This window comes from Anabrus simplex, chromosome 10 (genome assembly GCF_040414725.1).
Source record: "Anabrus simplex isolate iqAnaSimp1 chromosome 10, ASM4041472v1, whole genome shotgun sequence".
NCBI lineage: Eukaryota > Metazoa > Arthropoda > Insecta > Orthoptera > Tettigoniidae > Anabrus > Anabrus simplex.
The window spans coordinates 4,951,278-4,975,886 of record NC_090274.1 but is presented as its reverse complement, the minus strand read 5'-3'; the positions used below and the strand labels follow the sequence as shown (position 1 = coordinate 4,975,886).

Below are 24,609 nucleotides of genomic sequence, written 5' to 3'. Positions count from 1 at the left end.
TGATATAGTCTTTTTTGCAGAGAATTTGCAAATTTCTATTAAGCAGATTGAAGTCCTCAAAGAAACAGCAGAAAAAACAGGATTGCAAATACCTTTTGAGAAGACGAGTACATGAACATAAATACCACTGACCCAACCTGGACAATGAGGACCAAGTACGGTGACAAAATTCAAGAACCTAGGAGAGATTTTGACTCCAAACATGAATGAAAAAGCATCAATTTTGAAAGATTGAAACTACATTTAGATTATGTCAAAACACCTACAAATCTAAGTCACTCCCCTACCAGGCCAATTCAAGCTCTACAGCACAGTCAAATCTGAATGTTTATACGCAGCTGAGACAATAGCCACGAAGGGACTCTCAGATTTGTAAAAGAAAGAAAGGAGGTTTCTTGGAAACATCTTGGACCCAGAAAATCATCAGACCAGTTTACGTTTCGCATGAGACCAAACCAAGAACTATACCAACAATTTGAAAACATTACAACCACAACGAAAAAGAGGAGACTGACGTTCTACGGACATATTAAAAGGATGGGATCAGAGAGACTCGCCAACAGGAGCCTCACCTTCCAGGAGAACAGGAAGACGAAGTCCCATGGGTACAAGAAGTCGACTGAGATTTAGAAAAGTGTGGGATCACGGCAGAAGATATAACAAACAGAAAAATCTTCAGGCAGAGAGTTGCGGAGGTGAAGGACCTAACGGATGAGAAAACTAGGAAGAATAGAGTATTCTCGGCCGAAGAACGAGCACAAGCAAGCCAACGGATGAAGGAATACTGGCGAAAGAGGAAGGAGAAAGAACTTGAGAAAGCAATGAAGTTGCGTAATCCCAGCCCATAGGTAGCTGAAACGAAAAGAATAATAATAATACAAACTAGTAAAGTAGGTTACTCGCTTTCCATGTTCATGTCCTATTTCTATCGAACAAATTTGTCTGTCACCTTCTGGTGCTATTTCACTTTCTCGCCTTTCCCTACCTTCTGTTGATACTTTTCATCTTCGAAACTTCGATACTTTTCATCTTCGAAAGAACGGAGCTCTTCCTTCTTCACTTCCATTTAATATTAACAGGGAATGCTTGTTTAGTTCTACTTTCCGTAAAAGTGGCACTTTATGGACTGTAGATGGAACTATTCTTGCCTTTTTGGTTGAATTTCCAGTATCGTGAATATCGAACCACTGGCAGAGGTTGCGCTCAGCTGTATCAGACAGCATTTGTCATTTCGGAAGATGGGACCGCGCTCTGCGACCACTTCCCAGCACGTTGTTGATACATCTATATTTCAAAAACCTACAATCAGTTCACTAACGAAGTCTTCAGCGTCCGTCCTTGGAGACGGAACTTTTTGTTACTAAAATCTTCGTTTTTCTTTTGCAGATAAGAAACAATAAAATATATATCTCCCTTAGTTCCCAGGATGTTCAGAGAAACATCTCCAGAAGGCGCCCATTATTTCCTTCACTTCTAGACTTTTCTTTCTTTTCCCACTCCCTGCTGGTGACTGAGGGATATGAACGTCGCCAAGCGATATAAACATTAACTATTATATACAGGGGTTAACTCAGCCTTGGGCCGGAACAACTCATGCATGCGCTGCCTGTGATGACGTGTCACTAGCGGACACTTCTGACCTGTAATCTCCCGCTCAATCTATATAGTGTTCAGCTTGTGTTTACTAGTCTTGCTCTAGGTGATACTCAAAGTGATGTCCGTCTGCAGTTACACAATCCTGACATTTCCATTCTTCTTCTTCTGATTTCCCCTACGGTTCCTGTATAGCGTGAGGAGTATTCCTTCATGTCGCACATCTGTTCGCTACACGGGCCATGTGCATGTTTATGGGCTTAGACAGCGAGTACAGATTCAATGATCTGTCGCCCACGTGACATATTCCCCATCATTTTTTTGTTTGCTTTTTCTCAAATGTTTTAAAAGAACTTGGAAATTTATCGAAGATTTCCCTTGATAATTTATTCCAGTCTCTTACTCTTGTCCCCTAAATGAATATTTTCCCCAATTAGTCCTCTTGAATTTCAGCTCTATCTTCACATTATGATGTTCCCTGCCTTTAAAAGCTCCACACAGGCTTATTCGTCTAGTAACGTCATTCCACGCCTTCTCTCCACTGACAGTTCGAAACATCTCGTCTCCTTACTCCCAAGTCTTCCCAGCCCAGAAGGATAGAAACATGACGTGATAATAACTTATGAATAGTGCTGTGTTGGAATGCCGTGAGGCTGCACCATCAAGCGAATAACCAGCAACTACCATTTCAGGCCGATCAACGCAACGAAACAGAATAACAACTATTGTAACTAGCAATGAAGCTTATTTTAGTGTTTTGTCCCTTATGCCCATGTATGAGCAAACACCTGGACAATCATGCTTTAGCGGTTGACACATAGGTAGGCTGCCGTAAATACAAAATAAATTACAGTGTTTTACATTTAATAACTTTTGTTTACACTAGGAATTATTACACCAAAATCGGACAAACGAACACTGACATTCCCCATTGCCATATCTTGTAGTTCGCGTGAAAGGCGACAACTACTTGCGGTTCGTCAACCAGTAAAAACCCATGCATGTCTTAAGGATTGTATTTTTAAATAAAACATATTTCTCAGCTGCTATTTATGACCAAGGAGGAACCTCTATGGAGAATTGTATTCTCATCGATTTGATGGTTTTTATGGTAACGTGATAGTGACATGTATGGATATAACAAGAGTGGACCAAGTACGGATCCCTGGAGTACTACGTTCATGATTACTTCGAAGAAGCTCTATTGATCTGGCAGTTTACTCACTGGAGCTGTGAACGAAGAAAAGCATCTTGAGCGGGAGCAGCTCCTTGTGCCGCAGGTCTGTGATGATCCTGCGGCAGAAGGACTTGAGGAGCGGTGTTGCGCCTCCTCCCATGGTGGGGGCGGTAGGGGGTGGCACGTGGAGACAGCACGGGCTACTCGCTGGTCATGGCGCGCTAGAACAGACAAAACACATAACAGTCACTCGGCATGCTCTCTCTTGATATTCATCACATCGTAAATAGATTTGTACAGTGCACTGTATTTTGAACCCGTGAAATTGAATAAACTGCAGGTACTTTCTGAAATGTAATACATGTTACGTAAGATTATAGACATCTGCTTGTAACAATATAAGTATATTTCATATTTTATTATTAAACTGAGCTGACTGTTACGTCTTTCAGCAACCAGCTCTGAACTTCCCGACCTCACACTCCAAGCCTGATCGCTATCACCTTGGTTTCTCCTACAAGGCCAAGTCCATCATTCTCTATCTCCCTTCGCATGTCCCTCCCACTGAACGTGGGTTATCTCCTTATTTTGAGCAACCTCCTAGCATTGCACCCACCTGTTTTAGCAGAAATATTTCTCGCCAATTTCGTTCCACCTTATGAATAAGATATCCTGAGTTCACCAAGCTTTCGCTACTGTACAGCAAAGTAGTCGGTCTCTAAACAAAGTGAGGTTTTGTCCGGGAACGGATTTCTTTCTTACGAAATACTGCTGGTGCAATTGTGCTGCTCCTTGATTCAGTTTTACTTAGTATTACCTCCCTGGGAGAATACACATCCTAAGTTGTAATGCTACTTCACTCTCTAGCTCAGTAGTCGTAGAGGTGGATCTTTGAGTTGCAAGATCGTGGTTTGAAACCCAGCAGAGGAAGACAGAATTTTGTAAGGTGGAAACAGGTACGTTTGACAAACTATGTCGTACATTGTTGGTAAGTAAAAGACTTTCGTGAAATATTTTGTGTTTATCCGAAAAATGTATTTATTTATTTACCGTATGGAATACCATAGCAGGATGTAACACACGCACTGAAAAGCATGAAAATTTCGTGTGGTTCATGCACGCTTTGAATAATAATAATAATAATAATAATAATAATAATAATAATAATAATAATAATAATAATAATAATAATAATAGTTAAAAGGTAATCCACGAATTTAATATCTTTAAAGTATTAACAATATTGTTACTACAGAATAATGTATAATCAGATACTGCGTATGAGAGACAAAGTCCCATAGAAGAATTTGAAAAAAGAAAAGGAAAACCACAACACAGAAAATTAGCTTCTTCTTGTAAAAGAAACATCACACAAGGGTTTGCCAGTAATGATGGATTGAAGAAAAAGTAAACAGAAAAAGAAGTGTTATTAATTTATTAAATTAGATTTCAAGCTGAATGTCTCTGAGATATTGAATTAATTCCAGGTAAATATTTGTGTCTTGTGAAGCTCGGAGTGTAGACATGTAATAGGAAACTGTTCCTGATATTCGCCTACTGATTTTTTGGAAGTCTCGTGGTTATTTCTGGAAATGTACTACATGCGAAGAACATATGTCGTAAATGTTTAGGCTAAACAATGAAATGAACAGACGAACAATAATAAAAATTAACTCTTAAACATACATTCTTTACTTAGATTCTTTATGAACAATTGGAATACATAAATTCGTCGGAAGGTTGTTTTAACAAACAAGTGCAGTGTGGGCGAGAAGATGAAAAGCAGCCGACCTTTTATTAGTTTACCGGAAGGTGAACGGCTCTCACTGCTGTGGAAAACTACTGTGACCTAGTGTACTGCTCTACCTGCAAGCCGCAAAGTATCACACGTGGACACCGACATTTACTTTACTTACGCACCTAACAGAGTTTTCTCGCGTTCACTGCCTTGAGGAAGTGGTGATTGTAAACTAAACTCGTCTCAGGGAGGTCTGGGGTTTCAAGCCCCTCCGAAATGAAAGTGAACTTGACAGATTTAAACAGCATATAGGGGCTTTGAAATAACCTGCAATAAATGAGAAATATTATAAAAATAATCATTTGCAAACTAAACAATTGAATTTAAACTATAAAATCTGTGTCGTCTGTAAATGTTTCTCTATGAATATAGTTAACAAATTTTCTGAAAACATAAATGGAAATTTTAATATTGCTGAGATATGCAGATTGTTTTTTTATGTTTTTAATAAATTTTGCATCATAAAAATAAATTTCAATAAAATAGAAATATTTTCATGTTATTGAGCCACGAGAAGATTACAAAAATGTATCAAGCCCCTAAATATGCGTAATACCTGCAGTGAAACGTATTTTTACCTTAATTTTAAACAAACGACAGAGCTTTGTGTCGCAGTGCACGCACGTGACCGTCCTGCTTCATCCGTTCAAGTGTAAAACTATTTCAGACATTTCTGTATAATCTATTTGAAAGTTAAATGAATGTTACTATGGATTTTGTTTTTCGGAAGCACCCCCCCCCCCCCTCCCTCCCACAGACAAAAATCATAACCCCGACCGAAAAAAAATTCATGGGTACGGCCTTGGTGTCACCTGTAGAAGTAGATGCAGAGAAGAGATTTAAACATGAGCAAACATTTTAAAAGAGACGGTTTGATGATTTGTTTCTTTGAGACCTTCTGCAAACTGCTTGGGTTGGACACTGTATCGCAATATTGCTGCACTACGATTCACTGTCCGAACTACAAACCTGTATCTGTTGAACTTAGGGCGGAACCTACACCTTTCAGGGTCAATGTCATTTTTCTATTTAGTTTTAGAACGTAGTTTGAAATGTCTTCGTTCAATCTGTACAAGAGTCTCTGTGTTATCTCTAATACTCCTGGAGTTAAGACTTAAAATGTGCAGGGCTGTCATTGGATTTAGACCTTCAAACTGTTCTCCGCCATATTTTCAAAATCGTTTCGCTAATAACGTTCATAATTTTTAAGATTAAAGGACTGGAATTTTGTATGCATGTGCGTTTTGCAGAGAAGAACGAAATTTTCCAAAACTACAATTGATGCACGGAAATCGAAACAAAACTGGTCTTCTTGAAAATACCTTGTCAGAATATCTGTCTGGTGGCCTTCATCATTAAGGCGTCTGAGTCTCGTTCATCAGAATGCATTGTGTGCTCTCCCCAGTCTTCATATGACACTGTTGATGATGATTTGTCCGTCGGATGGAGTCTTGACCAGACCCCTCCGTTCTATTCGACAGGAGTAGACTATGTGCTGGCACCGCCTTTCACCCTCTCGCTTTTTGCTATCATGTATCACGTCATTGATTTCCTCTTATGAAATTGACATCAGGAAGGGCATGCCGTCGTAAAAACTCGCGACGAAGATTCATCTCATCTCATGCCCGACCCCGTATAGAAAGGGGACAAGGGTTGAGCACAGAGAGAGAGAGAGAGAGAGAGATTTAAAACAAGTTGTAGCCACAGTACCAGTGAGCTGGATCGAGAAACACTCATTCATAACGACATATGGTTGTGGGAAACGATTACGCGATGCACATCCGCCATAGTGCTACATGATGTAAATATAGCGCGTGTTGAGAAAACATTGAGTGTTTGTTACACAAGATTAACGCATTCTATTGCTCAGTAGATGTACCCTATTGTTCATAGGTACCATAAAAAACAGAAATTAAGAATAATAAATTGTGACGTGGATGAATATTTAAAACAAGATTTCCTTGCACTTAAACTCCAGCCGGGGTGAAAATGGAATAAGTCAAGAGTATAATGCATTTAACTCCCATGAAAAAAAAAAAAAAAAAAAAAAAAACTATTGCAATGCCGATATGTACACATTCAAATTACAAGATAGACTAGCCTATGGCATCACCACAACAGTCAGTCTTTCTTGTGTTCTGTAAAACATAGCTTTCTTGGACCCTACCTTTGAACTGTGGACTATTCCTACGTACATTCAATGATTAGTGTTCGGTGCAAACGTTTGAAGACCTCGTTTCGAAGGCAACTCTCAAGTGAAGGACAGCTCTGGGGATAGTTTTTGCTACAACTGCGGCCTGTGAGTGTAAACTATCGCGCTGTCTCCATCCTTTCACTTGCAGTCCATTACACTCGGTGAGGGAAACAAGTACAAGAAAAAAAAAAAAAAACAATTGGGTGGATTACAGTTGCTTGCGAAATAGTTTACTCAATTCCAAGTAAAAATTACTTTTTCCACGACTAATCCGTAAAATTGCACAATGACATGCCCCCTCGGTGGTTAGGCGAAAGCTACTGATCACTACATTACGCAGAGCGAGGGCAATGACGCTCTTGATGGTGGTTCGCTCGTCGGATGGGGATGTAAAGCTTTGAACATTCGACACGAGTAGGCTATATGTCGGCGCCGAGTTTCACCTCTTCCTTCCTACTGTCATATATCACGTGATTTATTTCATCTCATTAAGTCCTCTGATGAGGTTGCTGTCAGGAAGGGCATCCAGTTGTAAAATCTCGCTACGAAGATTAATCTCAGTTCACACCCGACCCCGTAGAGAAACGGGACAAGGGTATTTCACGTTACGGTGAACGAGCAAATTATTACGGAAAAGCGACAACTAGGAAAGAAGGAAAGATATCCAATTATTTCGAGCATTACTGCTCAACCCTTCTCGTATTCGGTCGTTACTTCCTTTTGTTACCCGTGAGCCTCGTGAAACTTATTGCGAATGAAAGGAACTCTACCTTTTTTCTCCAAGTAATGTTCTGTTTGCAGGAAGAACTTTTAGTGTTGATAGGAAAAATCAGACAATTCAAGCCTACATTAAGCACATCTACACTGGGTTCAGAAGACGAAAACGTCGTCACAAGGGCAAGAAAACCTAAACTGAAAACCAGCTCCTGGGTGCGGAACAAGCCACAAGGAGTGTTCTTTTTACAGAACTAACCGGCAATGTGCAAGTTTCATTGTGTAATTTGATATATTTTAGAATAGATTGCTATCAGGAAGGCAAAGGACGTGTCATTATCGAGAAGGGAGGAGTATGCTCAGACATTTTCTGAGAGAGTGGAAGGACATTGTCTGAAATTATACAAAAGTTCGCAAGGAGAAAGAGGATTTTGGAATAAAGACATTTGGCTATCGTTACAATTTTCGGTATGATCTTTTTCCCATAATTAATGTTAGTACGCGATGTTTAGAATATACGTTACAAATCAATTGGTTCTTGAAATTCTCACAACTGAACGCGGCCTGTTTGGATGAAAGTAGACCTTTCCGTGTGAGCCACACAGCCCGGCGTTTTTCTTTCTGTTTTGCATTGCTGTATGTATTCGTTTCTTGATCCACGTCCTTACCTAGCACTCCATTGATTGTAATTTTTTTTTTTTTTTTTTTTTTTTTTGCTAGTTGCTTTACGTCGCACCGACACAGATAGGTCTTCTGGCGACGATGGGACAAGGGAGAGCTAGGAGTGGAAAGGAAGCGGCCGTGGCCTTAATTAAGGTACAGCCCCAGCATTTGCCTGATGTGAAAATGGGAAACCACGGAAAACCATTTTCAGGGCTGCCGACAGTGGGGTTCGAACCTACTATCTCCTGAATACTGGATACTGGCCGCACTTAAGCGACTGCAGCTATCGAGCTCGGTCATTGATTGTCAAACATCTTTTTTCTTTGTTTCGTCGGAATCTGATCACACTGTGAAAATATCAACGTGCATACAAGGAACTTTCGTGTTTCAGTTTATTCTTCTTAATGTTTTGTCACATATCATCAACTATTTCCAAGAAAACTGTGAAAAATACCGCAACATTACTCTACTCACGCTTGCAAAATTTTAACAGGTATTTTATTATTTACACAAGAATGGAAAGACCAGTTGAAGCTGAGTTAGGAGATCATTTTAGCTTCAGAAGAAATGTAGGAACACGTGAAGCAATCCTTACTTTACGTCTGATCTTAGAGGATCGAATTAGGAAAGACAAGCCCACGTACATGGCGTTCGTAGATCTAGAAAAGGCATTCGATAAAGCAGATTGGACCAAGCTGTTTGAGATTGTGAAGCTGGTCGGAATCAGATACGAAAAAGAACAAATATCTCCAATGTGTACAAAAATCAGTGTGTAGTGATAAGAATCGAGGGCTTTGAAAAAGTAGCAGCTCTTGATAATGGAGTGAGGCAAGGCTGCACTTTGTCTTCTCTCCTTTTCAATGCTTATATAGAACGGGCGGTATAGGAAATCAAAGAGTTATAAAAATCCAAGAAGAGAAAGTCTCAACTCTGAGATTTGGCGATGGTATTGTTATTTTATCTGAGTCTGCAGAACATCAGGAGAAATTGCTGGACAATCTTGGAGAAAGAGTACAAGATAATAGGCGTAAATCGAAAATAAAAGTCAGGCGAAGCAGGAAATATTAGATTAGGAAATGAAGTCTTAGGGGTCTATAGGAAGACGATGAATACTTTTACTTGGGGATTAGAATAATTAACAATGGCAGAAGTAAGCAGGAAATATGTACACTTCGAACATTGATATAGCAATTTGAAAGATGTTCTTGAAGACTTGTCTAGAACGTGGCAGTGTATGGAAGTGAAAGATGGACAACAAGTACTTCACAAGAAGTAACAAAACGACAGAGAAAATTATATAAATGATGTTAAGTTGGTGCATGCATTTCAATGAGCTTGGAAGACTGATAGGTAATAGCGACTTCTGGCTGGATGAGGAAAGCAACGGGAAACTACATCATTCTTTTTAAGGTCTTACTAAGACATTGAAGGTTTTTGACGACACAAGAATAGGAAAGGGCTAGGAGTGGTAAGGAAGCAGCTGTGGCCTTAATATTAAGGTACTTCCTCAGCATTTACCTGGTGTGAAAATGGCAAACCACGGAAAACCATCTTCAGGGCTGCCGACGGTGGGATTCGAATCCACTATCTCGCGAATGCGAGCTCATAGTTGTGCGACCCTAACCGCGTGGCCAATTCGCTCGGTCCATCCTCTCTTGACACTAATCACAATCCGATTCTTCAACGAATAAAGAAGTCGGGAGAGGAAAGTGAAGGGTCACTCTGTAGGCCTGCAGATTACAAGAGTCGGCCAAGGGAGGTCAGACACACTACCACTCCACTTATCTGTATCTCATCACGTTTCTTCGTGTGTACTCAGTTGATAACCGCAACGACAGGCTTGTGTCCATATCTCATGAATTTTCCGGAATCATACAACACGCCTGTGTACTTTCTAACCTCAGTGTTGTTCCTAAAACTGAACTTCGTCTTCTTTCCCCGAACACTAACAACTCCTAATGAGTATTCCTGCAAGGTACCTTGTTTATGAAAAGAATTGTCATAGTAAGCTCAATTTTGTGTATGTTTTTTATTTACATGTAATAAACATCAACGTCCACGACTAAAAGCCTGGTCAGCGCCCATCTTGTCCTGAATAGCACAGTTTTCCTCTAGTTATATTGTTTGCATGTTAAAGGCGGCTAGGCTAATGGTGTATAATTATAGCGTCATAAAGAGAATACTCATTTGTCGTTGCCAGATCATTTTCTCTGGCCTGGTCTAACATGATCGTATAAACTGCCCTCCTTCTCAGTTCAGATAATTTGTCAGAGATGCACTTTAATTTACCAAAACGTAAATAATCCTTGGTCGAACACCGTGGTTAGGTGGTTCGATTACCCGTGATAGAAAAAAAGACATCACAATAATGGGCGGCAGGGTAGGAGAGGTACTGGTATACAATTCCTAATCCCAACTTTGCTTACCAAAAAAAAAACCTCCATGGGTTCAGTGCCAAATAACTCCAGAGGGTTCACAGGCAGTCAGGGTATATGACACTGTTGATGCTGATTCATCCGCTTAATGGAAAAGTTCAGCCTTGTGCAGACCCTTTTGTGCTTGTCAACAAGAGCAGGGTTTTACTCTCTCTCTCCTCTCTACCTTATTTTACCATCATAATCATAAGATCATAACACTACGCAACGCATAATAATAATAATAATAATAATAATAATAATAATAATAATAATAATAATAATAATAATAATAACAGTATGGCCTCGGCTACCGTGTGCAAGCGCCCTCTGGCTGTCTGCTCGTCAATTTCGACGTTCCGTTTTACTCTCGGCCCACTAGATGGCAGACCGAGTAAACCGAGTCTCTCTTGGGCGTCTATGGCTGAGTCTTTTTAATGAATTTTGTAGGGTGAACACCAAATGTGTCACCAGAAATCTGACATCGTATCACATGGAGTGTCGCATGGACTTTTTTTACGCCTTTTAAAAATCCGACTATATCTGCCAGGAATCTTGGGTTCCGGAAACCGACACTCTACCATTGATCACACTGGATACAGGAGTGACTAACACCTTGACCAAAGATGGTGCGCACAAGTAAATAATCGCAAGCCATGCATCAACATGGGCCACGGCCAATGGATCGTATGCAAGTGTCTGGGCATTAGAACACACGTTTACAAAATATTCCGTAAGATCTGCGAATACTCATTTTCTGGGAAGCCTTTATTCAGCATATAAATATATTCAAAAGGCTGGTGACTGTAAAACAACAAATACAGGGACGCGACCAGAGAGCTTCAAACCGCAAGGAACTGGACCTTACCGCCACCTCACTGGAAGAAAGAACTGTCATGTGGTCAATGGATGAAAACAATGAAAATTAATTGCAATCTCATCCCCGTTTGAAGTGTTCGTGGAAGCAGCCTTAACGAGTTCGAAGCTCTTCCTCATGTCCGAAGGCAGAGCAGTCACAATCCCGTACGTTCAATGGTCGCTGGAAGCCTTCGAAGGCAAAATCTCCAAGTCTGTGAAGAAGATGGATCAACAGGTCGAGCTAAGGCGATAGATCCGACTGTGAAATTTTGGACAACGAACACGAACCAAAAACATGTGTGATGAGAAAAGGGCCATCTACGTACCATGCCATGAAGATATTAAAAGAAGATAGAAAAATGGGAAGTGGTTGGTCTGATGATAAGCACCCGAGTAAAGAAACTCTGGACTTCTTAAGGAAGATTAAAACATCTAGGCTATAGCAGACTCGTACTCCACGACATGACTATGAAACTGCTTAACATTTCAATAAAGTAAAGGACAGGAAATCCAACAGATTACCAGATAGCTAGAAAAATAGCAATAAAACATTGTCATAAATATTGTTCAGTGTGAACTGATTAGGAGGCCGATAGGTTAGATTCCGCAGTAGGAGTGGCTGTCTTTACATTGTTACATCATGAGTGTGAATAGCTGCATACCGCCAAATGGGGGTTATCTTAACCACAATACGTGCTATTTCTACGGCGGTATTTGAGGTTGGGACGTACCTGCATTTTTTTCCTCGTCGAACATGGTAATTATATTTACTATGTAGAAGTCACCTAATACAGATTCTTAGGATGTTATCACGATATCACTGGGAAACGTACGTACTTGCTCTTTCGGTAAACACCCATGAATAGCTTCATATTAATAAATATTTGTACAATATATATTTTTCTATTAAAACAAATGAATACTAATATTGTCATGGTCTTTAGCACTGCCTTCGTGATTCACAGTCCTTACTGCAGAAAGCGCGCCGAGCCCACCAGCTGATCGATTGGGCCGGTCTAAACGAATATTGTAAGTTGAACTTGTGAATGTAATACATAGTAATTGAGAGCCTTATTCGGATAATTGTGGCTGTTCAAAGACAGACGTGCATTTTTAAGTATATTGCATTCATGTTCTCTAAATTTATCGCATTCGGATATAAATACAGCTATTATTGCGGTAATAATTCCCCATAATTTAGGTTAGGTAAGTTATTTTCATGTGATAAGTAATATAAATTCAAGGGACGTAATGCTTCTCGTGGAATTGTTACCGTATAGCACATTTCTGTAGAGACAAATGTGTTGGGGATATAAATGAATAGCACAGTGTCAAGAAGTCCTGCGCACCACGACGAAAATCCAACTGTATGAGTGAATATTCTCATTTCTTTCGAATGAGGGCAAGAGACATTTATGGTCGACAAAAACCTAACCGAAAATGTAACTATTACGAAGAATACAGGAGTATGTTTCACTCATTTTCCCGAGTTGATGGTGAGTTCTGCTTTTGACTTTCTTCTTGTTATGGATGTAGGTTTATTGTTGATCCATAACAAGCCTATATAAACGATCAGTAACCAAGTGAACCTACATTTGGTGGTTCAACGTCGCACTAAAACATCGAAGGCTTTCGTTGACGTAATGATGCATTGGAAAGGAAGCGTCTGTGACCTTAATGTAGGATTACTGAAGAGGGCTCTGCCATCTAAGTAGACCTATGCATATTCCTTGACGTCTCAACTCTACTATAGCTAATGCTTCATTGTTTTCAAATCTTACAGACATGAAATAAAAGTTACATTGAAGTCTTAAAATTAAAAGGTTGTGAAGTACGGTATTTAATAATAAACCTGCTGAACGCCGGGTAGGCTTTAGATTTGATACTTAATAAAGGTACAGCCGCAGTTGCCTGGTGTGAAAATGGGAAACGAAGGAGCACATTTGTGTTATTTCTTGGGTTAGGTAATGTTGAGAAGGTGCAATAAAAGCAAAACGCAGTCTAAAATACAGAACTAGATGCAGTTTATAAAATCCAACCTTCTGTTAAGTCATTTTGGTATTATTATACAAACACTTTAAACAATTTGAATCAAACTATTGTTAGTTGACGATGTTCAATCAATCAGTCACTACTGATCTGCATTTAGGGCAGTCGCCCAGGTGGCAGATTCCCTATCGGTTGTTTTTCTAGCCTTTTCTTAAATGATTACAAAGAAATTGGAAGTCTATTGAACATCTCCTTTGGTAAGTTATTCCAATCCCTAACTCCCCTTCCTATAAATGAATATTTGCCCCAATTTGTCCTCTTGAATTCCAACTTTATTTTCATATTGTGATCTTTCCTACTTTCAAAGACACCATTCAAACTTATCCGTCTGCTGATGTCCTCCCATGCCATCTCTCCGCTGACAGCTCGGAACATACCACTTAGTCGAGCAACTCGTCTCCTTTCTCCCAAGTCTTCCCAGCTCAAACTTTGCAACATTTTTGTAACACTACTCTTTTGTCGAAAATCGCCCAGAACAAATCGAGCCGCTTTTCTTTGGATTTTTTCCAGTTTCTGAACAAAGTAATCCTGGTGAGGGTCCCATACACTGAAACCATACTCTAGTTGAGGTCTCACCAGAGAAAAATATGCTCTCTCCTTTACATCCTTACTACAACCCCTAAATACCCTCATAACCATGTGCAGAGATCTGTACCCTTTATTTACAATCATATGTATGTGATTACCCCAATGAAGGTCTTTCCTTATATTAATACCTAAGTATTTACAATGATCCCAAAAGGAACTTTCACCCCATCAATGCAGTAATTAAAACTGAGAGGACTTTTCCTATTTGTGAAACTCACAACCTGACTTTTATCCCCGTTTATCATCATACCATTGCCTGCTGTCCATCTCACAACATTATCCAGGTCATTTTGCAGTTGCTCACAATCTTGTAACTTATTTATACACAGGGGCTACTACAGCAACTCTCCATTCATTTGGTATAGATCCTTCATGCAAACAATAATCAAACAAGTACTTCAGATATGGTACTATATCCCAACCCATTGTCTTTAGTATATCCCCAGATACCTTATCAATTCCAGCTGCTTTTCTAGTTTTCAACTTTTGTTCTTACTGTAAATGTCATTGCTGTCATAGGTAAATTTTAATACTTCTTTAGTATTAGTCACCTCCTCTATCTGGACATTATCCTTTGTAACCAACAATCTTTACATACTGCTGACTGAATACTTCTGCCTTTTGAAGATCCTCACATACACACTCCCCTTGTTCATTAATGGTTCCTGGAATGTCCTTCTTGGAACCTTTTTCTGCCTTAAAGTACCTATATTTGAGGTTGGGACGTACCTGCATTTTTTTCCTCGTTGAACATGGTAATTACAGTTACTATGTAGAAGTCACCTAATACAGATGTTACAAGCACTGCAACTTAATTACTTGAAGTATAGAGCCAGATGTTCCAAGAAAAGAAACCCACGAAAGCTGCGCTGTATATTTATAACCATTGAGAGGAATGGTGACAAATTATTATTACTATTATTATGATTATTATTATTATTATTATTATTATTATTATTATTATTATTATTATTTTAGTTCGTTGTCTCCTTGTCTTTATTAATGCACAATAATAATGATTTGCTGGGAGTAATACAATCGTTATGCTTTGACCAATTTGATCACATTTTAGGCCTGCTTCTCCTAAAATTACGTAGACATAACTTACGAGATATCAAACGATTACATGTGTTAATGATCTCACTTGTTACATTAATATTTCTTAATTGCGAGGCACAGTCGTATCATGCATTTGCATTGCAGGAGTCGGACCGTGGAAACTGCGGGTGGGGGCGGTAGAATAACACCCACGGTATCCCCTGCCTGTCGTAAGAGAAGACTAAAAGGGGCCCTAAGGGCTCGGAACTTTGGAGCGTAGGTTGGTGACCACGGGGCTCTTGGCTGAGTCCTGGCATTGCTTCCCCTTCACAGGCTCTGTCCTATCCAACCTCCTTTAGTCAACACTTGTTGTTTTCTGACCCCGACGGTATTAGAGAATTCGAGGCCTAGGGAGTCTTTGATTTTCACGCCCTTCGTGGTCCTTGTCTTTCTTTGGACGATATCTTCATTTTCCGAAGTGTCGGACCCCTTCCGTATTTTTTGCTCTGATTCATGTTGATAGAGTATGGTTGTGCACAAACTGCCACAACCACTCTGCTTTACATCCTGACTACAACCCCCTGATGCCTTATAAGCGTATGAAGAGATCCGGAATTTTGTCCCGAAGGAGTTCGTGCACGTGCCAGTAAATCTACCGACACAAGGATGACGTATTTGAAAACCTTCAAATACCACCGGACTTAGCCAGAATCGAACCTGCCAACTTGGGGTCAGAAGGCCAGCGCCTCAACCGTCTGAGCCAGTCAGCCCGGCGGTCTGTAACATTTATTTCCAACGTCGTTGATATGATTACCTCGATGAAAATCTTTCTTGCATCAACACCTGGGTACTTACATCGCTCCCACCTATAACCTCACTGTTCTTCCCGTTTAACAGCATTGTCGAGGTCTTATTGTAGTTGCCTACAATTCTGTAATTCTCCACATCATCCGCTGGTCCCACTTCCTTACTCATACAATGTAAGTTATATAAGGAAAAACAGAGGTCCAATAATACTGCCTTGAGGAAACCTTCTCGTAATCATTACACATACTCCAGCCACCCATTCAACCTCAGGACCACCATAGTGCACCAACCAAGAGTAAGTTCTACTTCCGTAGTAAAGTACTCCTCAAGTCAGCATTCGAGAGTAAATTACTTCCGAAGTATTTTAGTCCTTTCAGATAATCCTGGACTAAATTACTACAAGAGTAAAATGTTGAAGAGCACCATCTTGTAGTATATTTCTAAAGAAGTAAATGACGCACGAATATAGGTTAGAATTTACTCTCACGTCGTGCGTGGAGTAGGCTAAGTTTAGACTTGTTGCCTAATGATAATATCGTGCCGTATATGAGAGGAAAGACGTTTCAAACGTGTTTATGGATTACTTAGATTATATTGACGATCTCGACGCAGGAAACGACGGGAAAAGTAAAAGAAAGGCGAGAACCGTATGATGTGCACACGGAGCGAGTTTGAACTTAGGAAGGAATCCTTTACTTACAGCTGAATTCCTGTCTTAATTTTGTTGTATCTCCCAAATGACAGTTGTTGAGTGATTCGTACCGGATCATTTCAGTTAGTTGCCGGTGATCTAATTAACGTTTACAACACGACCGCTGGCCGTATCTTTCATCGCGTAGTTAAAGCACTAGTGAGGTTAAGAGGGAGGTACGCCTGCAAATGATGATGATTGTTTGGAAAATAAAGGAAAATATTTACCTTGGCAGGTTCCCACACATTATGGGTGCAATTGACTGCTGCACAAAAATTCCCATTTTTTGCCCTCCCTGGGACAACGGTTAACTTTTCAGAAATCGGAAGGTTTTTTTTTTTCAATTTGCTTAACGTCGCACCGACACAGATAGGTCTTATGGCGACCATAGGGTAGGAAAGGTTTAGGAGTGGGAAGGAAGAGGCCGTGGCCTTAATTAAGGTACAGACCCAGCATTTTCCTGGTGTGAAAATGGTAAACAATTTCGCTGTGGATGTACGCGATCTGTATGAAGAAACCACCATCAGTTTTAATTTTTCGCGCGTGTCCATGACTTTCTGATTTTTTTAGCCTTCGCTTTTAAGTCCTTCAATAGAATTTTAACTCGCTCTTCATTGCGTTTTCCGTCATCGAAACATTGAATTCTTCTATCACGGCTTTCCATGAATTTATTTTCTTATCCAGCACCTGTATATCGTGTTTCTTACACTCTATATCCTTTGAATATATCGTCATTATTTCTACTAACAAGCATTTATCTTTTTCGCTTGCGTTTTTCCCCCGTTTCCTATCATACATAACCTTATCTACTTAGATTTATTTAAAGAAAACACGCAAACACAACTACACTCCACGAGTAACGAACGCTATTTCTACAGCAGTAACTAAAAGAGTACATTGTAGGCCTACTTCAACTCTCCGACGTTACTTCCGGAGTAATTTACTTCTGTAGTATGGACTTCTTTAAAGTAAACGCTACTTCCGGAGTAATTTATTCCAAGATGGTACACGCCACTCTACTCCTTTCAGAAGCTGTATTAATTTGTTTTCATTCCCAGACCATGAATTGCGTGGTAATAAGTCGGACTCATGACGGATCTGCCAGCAGTTCGCCTGTAACCTTGTTAACGGTGCGTGCTCGGTGTATTCCAGGCACGAAGTAGCCCACTAATAGACAAATGACACACACAAAGCCAACAGAGCGTACCTCATGGCGGGTCGGGTCAACTTCGGTCACAGATGGCTTTGTCAGGAGCGCAGCTTCTCATTCGCTAATTCACCGCTCAAGCACGATACACGATCATTTTCTCTGAGCCATCAACAATGTTCTCCTCCGGTCAGACACCTCTTGAGCAGCGCCTTTCCCCTTTGAGGTACAAGGACATACGTGTTCCAAGTTATATTTCATTTACAGTTCACATATTACAGCTTGGTGAATGATGTCATGACACTGGAGTCTCATATTTAATATATATGTCTTTTTTGTTGACTGTATTGTTTCTTAATACTGTTTTAAAAACAAGTGATCTACTGGAAGTGCGTCATTCTTGAGTAACTGTTCATTGTTGGAGTTACTGTTAACACTAAGGTTAAACATTTTACAACTAACCGTCTTGTGAGAGTGTATTTCAATCATTTTGAAAATAATCCGCCTATACTTCAGTTATAGTTCCGTTTTTATGAGTTTCGACTTGACAGTTAACCGGAAGTCAGACTGTGGTGCTAAACTGTTACGAATACAAACAGCTCATTTACGATACGCAACACGAACGGAAATGTATATAGTACTGGAATATGTACATAATCAATTATTCTTTGTAGCAACATAGATAATTCACGTAAGATGAACAACAATACACAACACATTTAGGATAAGACTACAAGATAAACATATATCAATGCTCGAAAAGATAAAACGTGAGAAAATAAAATTAAGTTTCTACTCAGCATGTAGAAGATCTCGCGTTGCTGTTAGATTCAATTTCCCCTAAGGAAGGAAATAATCCTACAAAGGGAATACACCGCTCATTTCTGAGTCGCTGTCGGCATTGTCCTCGTCTGTTGAGGTTTCACTCTCACCTGACCCTAAAGAGATAATAAAGTATTCAACATAATCGTCTGTGAGACTTTCTTTCTCCCGAGCTTTAATCATCTCGGATTTCGTGTGTCTCACAACGTTGCTCCAGTCCTCCGCACTTATACGGCCTACGGCTTCGAAAATGTATTTCTACTTCCGAAACTGTGAAGAGTCGGTTATTCTCAGCTACATAATCCTTCACTTGGGCCCAAATGAGTTCTATGACGTTAAAATGTCAATTGCAATTTCCCGGGTCTGGCTCCTTAGTGGAGTACCGCGTCCGAAGAGCTTTCTTCTCTTGGGAGCCTCACCCTTAGGCATAGGCGTCGACGTGACAGAATATGCAATTCACATACGGGCCCAAAATTAACCTATTACATAACTACCGAACAAAATATTAAATTAAGCTACTATATAAACTAGATCACTGTTGTACATTGTTACACACTGTTCACTACAATATAACGGGCTAAACTATTAAAAAATACTAAACAATTCATTTATAAATTCTACACTACGAAATATAAACGAACAACAACCTAGCACAAAGACACACAAAGACCACCAAAAGAACTGAGCACAATACAACACACAGCTGCTAGCACGCGGTTACAGTAAACAACAGAACGACAACACTGGTAACCAGAACTGTAGTCTAACGCGCTCTATCGGAGCGATCGGCTGCCTATGATTGGCTGTTGATTAATTCACTTACTCTCCGCCGAAAGGTAGCGCTCAAACGTCAAGTCGAAACTCATAATAACTCTAAAATTACTCATTGGGACACTAGTGTCCCTATGTACCATAAAGGTAAGTAAGCATATCCTTTTTAAGATATGTACTGAATGTATGTGTTCATACTTATACCGAGGGATAGATCTGATGATAAACTCATAAGGCTGGTAATTTCTGTTTTCTAAGATTGCACTTCCTACCTGAAGAACTATATCACAGTCTTAAAAACTATACAGAAGAGATGTATGAAATATTTTTTTTGTGTTCTCCAGAAAATTTCCAGACATCGTGAATTCCTTATAATGGGCGAAGAAGTAATTCGGTTTTTGGAAGCTAAGGCCAGTGATGATGAAGACTCTCTCGCCTTGGATGAAGAAGACCGACTGTTCATTGTGAAGATATTGATCACGACTGTGAAATATGCAGTATATGGACAACTTCTTCAGCTCGCCTAATCTGCAATTTATTCTTGCGGAAAGAATGTGAAAACTTGTAGAACAGTGCGCATAAACAAAGAGAAATTGCAAAATATAAGTCCCCAGAGAACAAAGTTCTGAAGAGAGGGGATATTCACTTTCTGACGTAAATGCGTATCTTGCCTCAAGTGGATAGACAATAAGCCAGTGTACCTAATGTCCAAGTTCATATTACCACTTGAGCTAACTACTGTAAAATGGTGCAGGATTCAGTTATTGTTCCCTGTCGTGTCATGTGGGGTGTAGATGTCATGGATCAGAAGAAAGTAATTTACGAAATTGACCGCAGTGCAAAAATAACTACTACCTCAGACTTTTCTTTGATTTGGCAGACATTGGAGTAAATAATGCATGTGTAGTGTACCTCAGACTTTGCAAGGATATTGGCCAATATTGCAAGTAATCAGCTTCATTTTGCGTATCAAATTCTAATCACAGAGACTTGCAATAATTGAAAATCTTCCACCTTTTATGACACTTTTTATTTGCTTTTTAGCAAATTAATTATAAACAGTACATTTTTCGTTCTTATCTGAGAACATCTTCAACTGTTGTATAGCTAGGTGAATCACTCAGTTTTTGAATACATTATTTTCAGGTACCTTGTTCCTCTTAAAAACTATTTGAATATAAATTGAATCAAAATGAAATTAAAACAATGGGTTGGTGAAATTAGACGGGATGAATACATGGTTAGCCTATTTAAAAAAACTATATCTATTCATTTGAATAGTTGTTGTTAAACGTTACACTTAAAAATGTCTGTTTGTCTTCTAGTTAAAAGTTTTTTTAAAATGTATGACTCCTTGACACTGTTCTAACTATTGTTGAATGTTCACTTCTTTCACTCTTTCCAGGTTGGCTGTTATTTATTTTGAGATTACTTAATGTATCTTAAATTGAGTTTATTGCGGAACTATGAAGCTGATTGCCGTTCACTAATTGAGAAGGGAGCTTCGTCTCAAGTTCTGAAATGAAATGAGGAAAATAGGGATTTGCTTTTATAATGAAAACATGTGTCTTTACAAAGTAACTTAGTGTATTAAATGGTTTCATTGGCCAATATTCAGAAACACCATTGACGTAACTGGAGTTCCGCCAGTATATCGCTCGGGGATTGATGGGCAGATCATTACTCATCGCGGTAAACACCAGAAAGAGGGGTAGATTCTAAAACACCAGAACACTGCAGGAAGAAAGCCAAAAACAGGAAACGGTACACGAATTGCACAAGAAAATCGCACTTAATAATCTCTGGTCAATCTGTAATGTTCATCTTTGCGGGATGGAACTGCTTCCAAGAATACCATGCCTAAAACTTTATTGTCGAGATGTTTAGTGAATGATCTGTATAGAAATAGTGAATAATAAATACAATATAAACCCATAAATTAGCAGTTTATTTCTCCTGAAGTTCTTCCAAGTTTTTACCTTTAATGCGCGTACTGTACATGTTCCAATCATTTTTTCGTAAACGGGGATGTCTCCTTCATAAGAAATTAGTTCATAACTTATGTTGGTCCCAAATAGACAAATATGTCATAAAATGCCATGAATGTATGTAGCAGTTTCCTTGTGTTAAATTAACAGCAGTCTTCCATTCAGTCAGGAGTAAGTCTGAATTGATGGTGGTAGAGACGGCATATCCTGATGTAACTCAGCGCAGCGTTTCTTCAAGGCTCTTCCGGCCAACTCCTAAACCATGCATGCAAATTATACACTATGAAGGGTATTTTTTATCCATTCTTGAGGTGAATAAACAGTTTCTTTTGATAAGACCGAGCTAGTTGGCCGTGCGGTTAGGGGCGCACAGCTGTGAGCTTGCATTCCGGAGATAGTGGATTCGAACCCCACCTTCGGCAGCCATGAAGATGGCTTTCCGTGGTTTCCCATTTTCACACCTATCACAAGGTGGTGCTGTACCTTAAAAACGGCCACGGCCGCTTCCTTCCCGCTCCTAGGCCTTTCCTCTCCCATCGTTGCCATAAGACCTATCTGCGTTGGTGCGACGTAAAGCAAATTGTAAAAATGTTTGATAAGGTTTCTATTTTTAAGGTTGATTTATTTTACTGCAAACTAAGAACACAAAAACGTTTACTAACGGCTAGTGGTGGTGGTGGTGGTGATTATTGTTTTCAGAAGAAGTTCAACTGGCTAACCATCCTGTCAACATTAACGAGGAGAAAAAATGAAGGTATTGGTCAAAGAAAGAAGGAGATAATAACAGTGTTATTGGGTTTACGTCCCCGAACTGAGTTAGGATCGAACCTGCCAAGTTGGGGACAGAAGTTCCAGCGCCTCAGGCAGTCAGTACGGCGGGCCGCGAAGGGCGTGAAAATGAAAGACTCCCCAGTCCTTGATTCTTAATAACAAGAGTTGACCAAGGGAGGTCGGATAGGATAGATGAAAGTGATAAGCCTGGCACAAGTAGGAAGCAGGGACGGGCCCCCTGATCGCTAACCTACGCTGCGAAGTTGAGCGTCGCCTCTTACGACAGACAAGGGATACCGTGGGTCTTATTTTACAGCTCCCACTCCACAGGAATGCTACCTTTTACGGACAGGAAGACTTTCCTGTAGAGCTTCATGTTGAACAACGTGAGCAGTAATCAGGGGCTAGCGAGTACACCCCAAAACTACACTACGAAAATCAGGATGAGGTCGGCGCTCAAGTGGCCACGGCTCTGCACTCCGACCGGCCAACAGAGCAGAGGAGAGGTGGCACTGGTCTGCACTGTCGGCTGTCCTGAGAATGGCGGGACAGTTCGTACCTACCCTCTCACTTTCTCCGATAGAAATCTCGTGGCCTCACTGTCTAGGAGGCCCGCCTCCACCTTCAGGGGAAGAATGAAAACATTTAGTAGTGGTAGTAGTGACAAGATTTAGCGATTGCATGTTAAATCTGTACTTCTTTTGATCTCCGCCCACTCGATTTTAGTCCTGCAGAGCTAGATTTTCGTCTCATTTCGTTAGGAATTCGGTCGCATTATCAATTGTTGAGTAATCAAAAATTTTCGCTTCCTTTGTTGCTGTTTAATGTTAGACATTATGAAAATTTGTGCGGAATTCCACTTTTTTTAAGGAGACATCGTTAACAGCTTCGCCAAATGAAACTGAATATTGTATAGGCTTTCAAACGACACTGTGTTTTTTCGACTGACCATGCCCTCGAGCGCGTTGCAGCCAAACTGCGGTTGCAGAATTCTTTTCCGGCCAAATTGTAGTTTAAGATTTCTTCTTTGCAACGATGTAATTACAATGGCGATATCGATAATAGACACGGAGATATGAGCTTCACGTTTCCTGGCGTGCGTTTCAGCGCTAGAACACGCCGGATCGAAAAGAAAGACGTCAAAAACTTTTCAGGTCTCTGAACATCAAGTCTGTGGTGAAGTTTTAAATATAACGGGCAGTATTCCTTATTACAACACTAATGCACATTGCAGCACACAGTACGAGCTAATTACCATACTTAGAAGAGGATCAGATGATGCATGTGACGTCACGTCCCACCACAATGGACAATAAAACCACTCACGGCTTCATTATTCCTTAGCAAGTACGTCCATTAAAATTTGATGATTGCTGCTGCAATTGAGCTTTAAAATCATGATAGCGTTTCGCCTGTGTCGCATAGAACATCTTCCTGCCTTGTCTGCCGCCAGAACCGAGCCCACTGAAATCTATATACAGTATATAATAAGAGTTTTGTCTGTACATTGCTCAGAATTTGAAACGAATGGTATCGGTCATGTCCGTAGTAACAAGGAAATGCACTTTTTACTTTTCCGTAATGTCTGTCTGTCTGTCTGTCTGTCTGTCTGTCTGTCTGTCTGTCTGTCTGTCTGTCTGTCTGTCTGTCTGTCTGTCTGTCTGTCTGTCTGTCTGTCTGTCTGTCTGTCTGTCTGTCTGTCTGTCTGTCTGTCTGTCTGTCTGTCTGTCTGTCTGTACACGCATCACGAGAAAACGGCTGAAGAGAATTTAATGAAAATCGGTATGTGAAGTCGGAGGATGAGCCACTACAGTCTAGGCTATAAATCACGCTGAGTGAAATGGTAGTTTAGGGGAAGGCCAGAAATTTAATTCTCAAATATTTATATTATTAGTGGTCCTGTCGATAACTAATACATAACTAAAGTTATATAGAATTAAATTTCCGATCATTTATGTCATACATTGTTATTGTACAGGCTTTGATAACACAGATATTCATGAATTTGTATTTTTGTTGCCATGTCCATATCAACGCCGAGCCACGAGAAAATGGGTTAACAGAATTTAATGGAAGTCGGTATATAGAGTCGGGAAATAAGAAACCACAGTCCATAAACAATTTTTTTCACCCTGGATGAAATTGTAGTTTAGGGGAAGGCTCCTAAAATGTGATGTTTAAATACCTGTGTTATTGGTCCTACCGAAAAGTACTACATAACAAAAGTTATAGAGAATACAATTTCCGACCTTTTATGTTTTATTCAGTTTTACCGTACCGGGTATGATAAGAGTGGTATTTGAGAGTCGGAAGAAAACTAAATGTGAAGTCCTATAATATTGAAAGCACATAACATTGATCGATAATAGCATTACATTGACCATTGTTTGTTGTGATGTACTTTTATGCTGCCGCTCAAGTCAGAGCCTGACGGAATATTGGCAGGAAATAGCTGAGGAGTTAGAAAACGTTCTTGTCCAGCGTGCTATTCCTCTGGTTCATACATTTTCTGATACTGCCGGTACG

At 39.9% G+C, this 24,609-nt stretch overlaps 1 protein-coding gene across 1 annotated transcript in view; it reads right to left on the bottom strand.

Moving 5' to 3' along the window:
- LOC136882426 (major facilitator superfamily domain-containing protein 6) overlaps nt 1–24,609 on the bottom strand; it is a 130,268-nt gene that overhangs the window by 46,594 nt on the left and 59,065 nt on the right. Inside the window, exon 2 of the mRNA XM_067155070.2 lies at nt 2,819–2,991. Coding sequence (XP_067011171.2) covers nt 2,819–2,930 — 112 coding nt within the window. The 5' untranslated portion in view covers nt 2,931–2,991. The remainder of the gene's footprint in view (nt 1–2,818; nt 2,992–24,609) is intronic.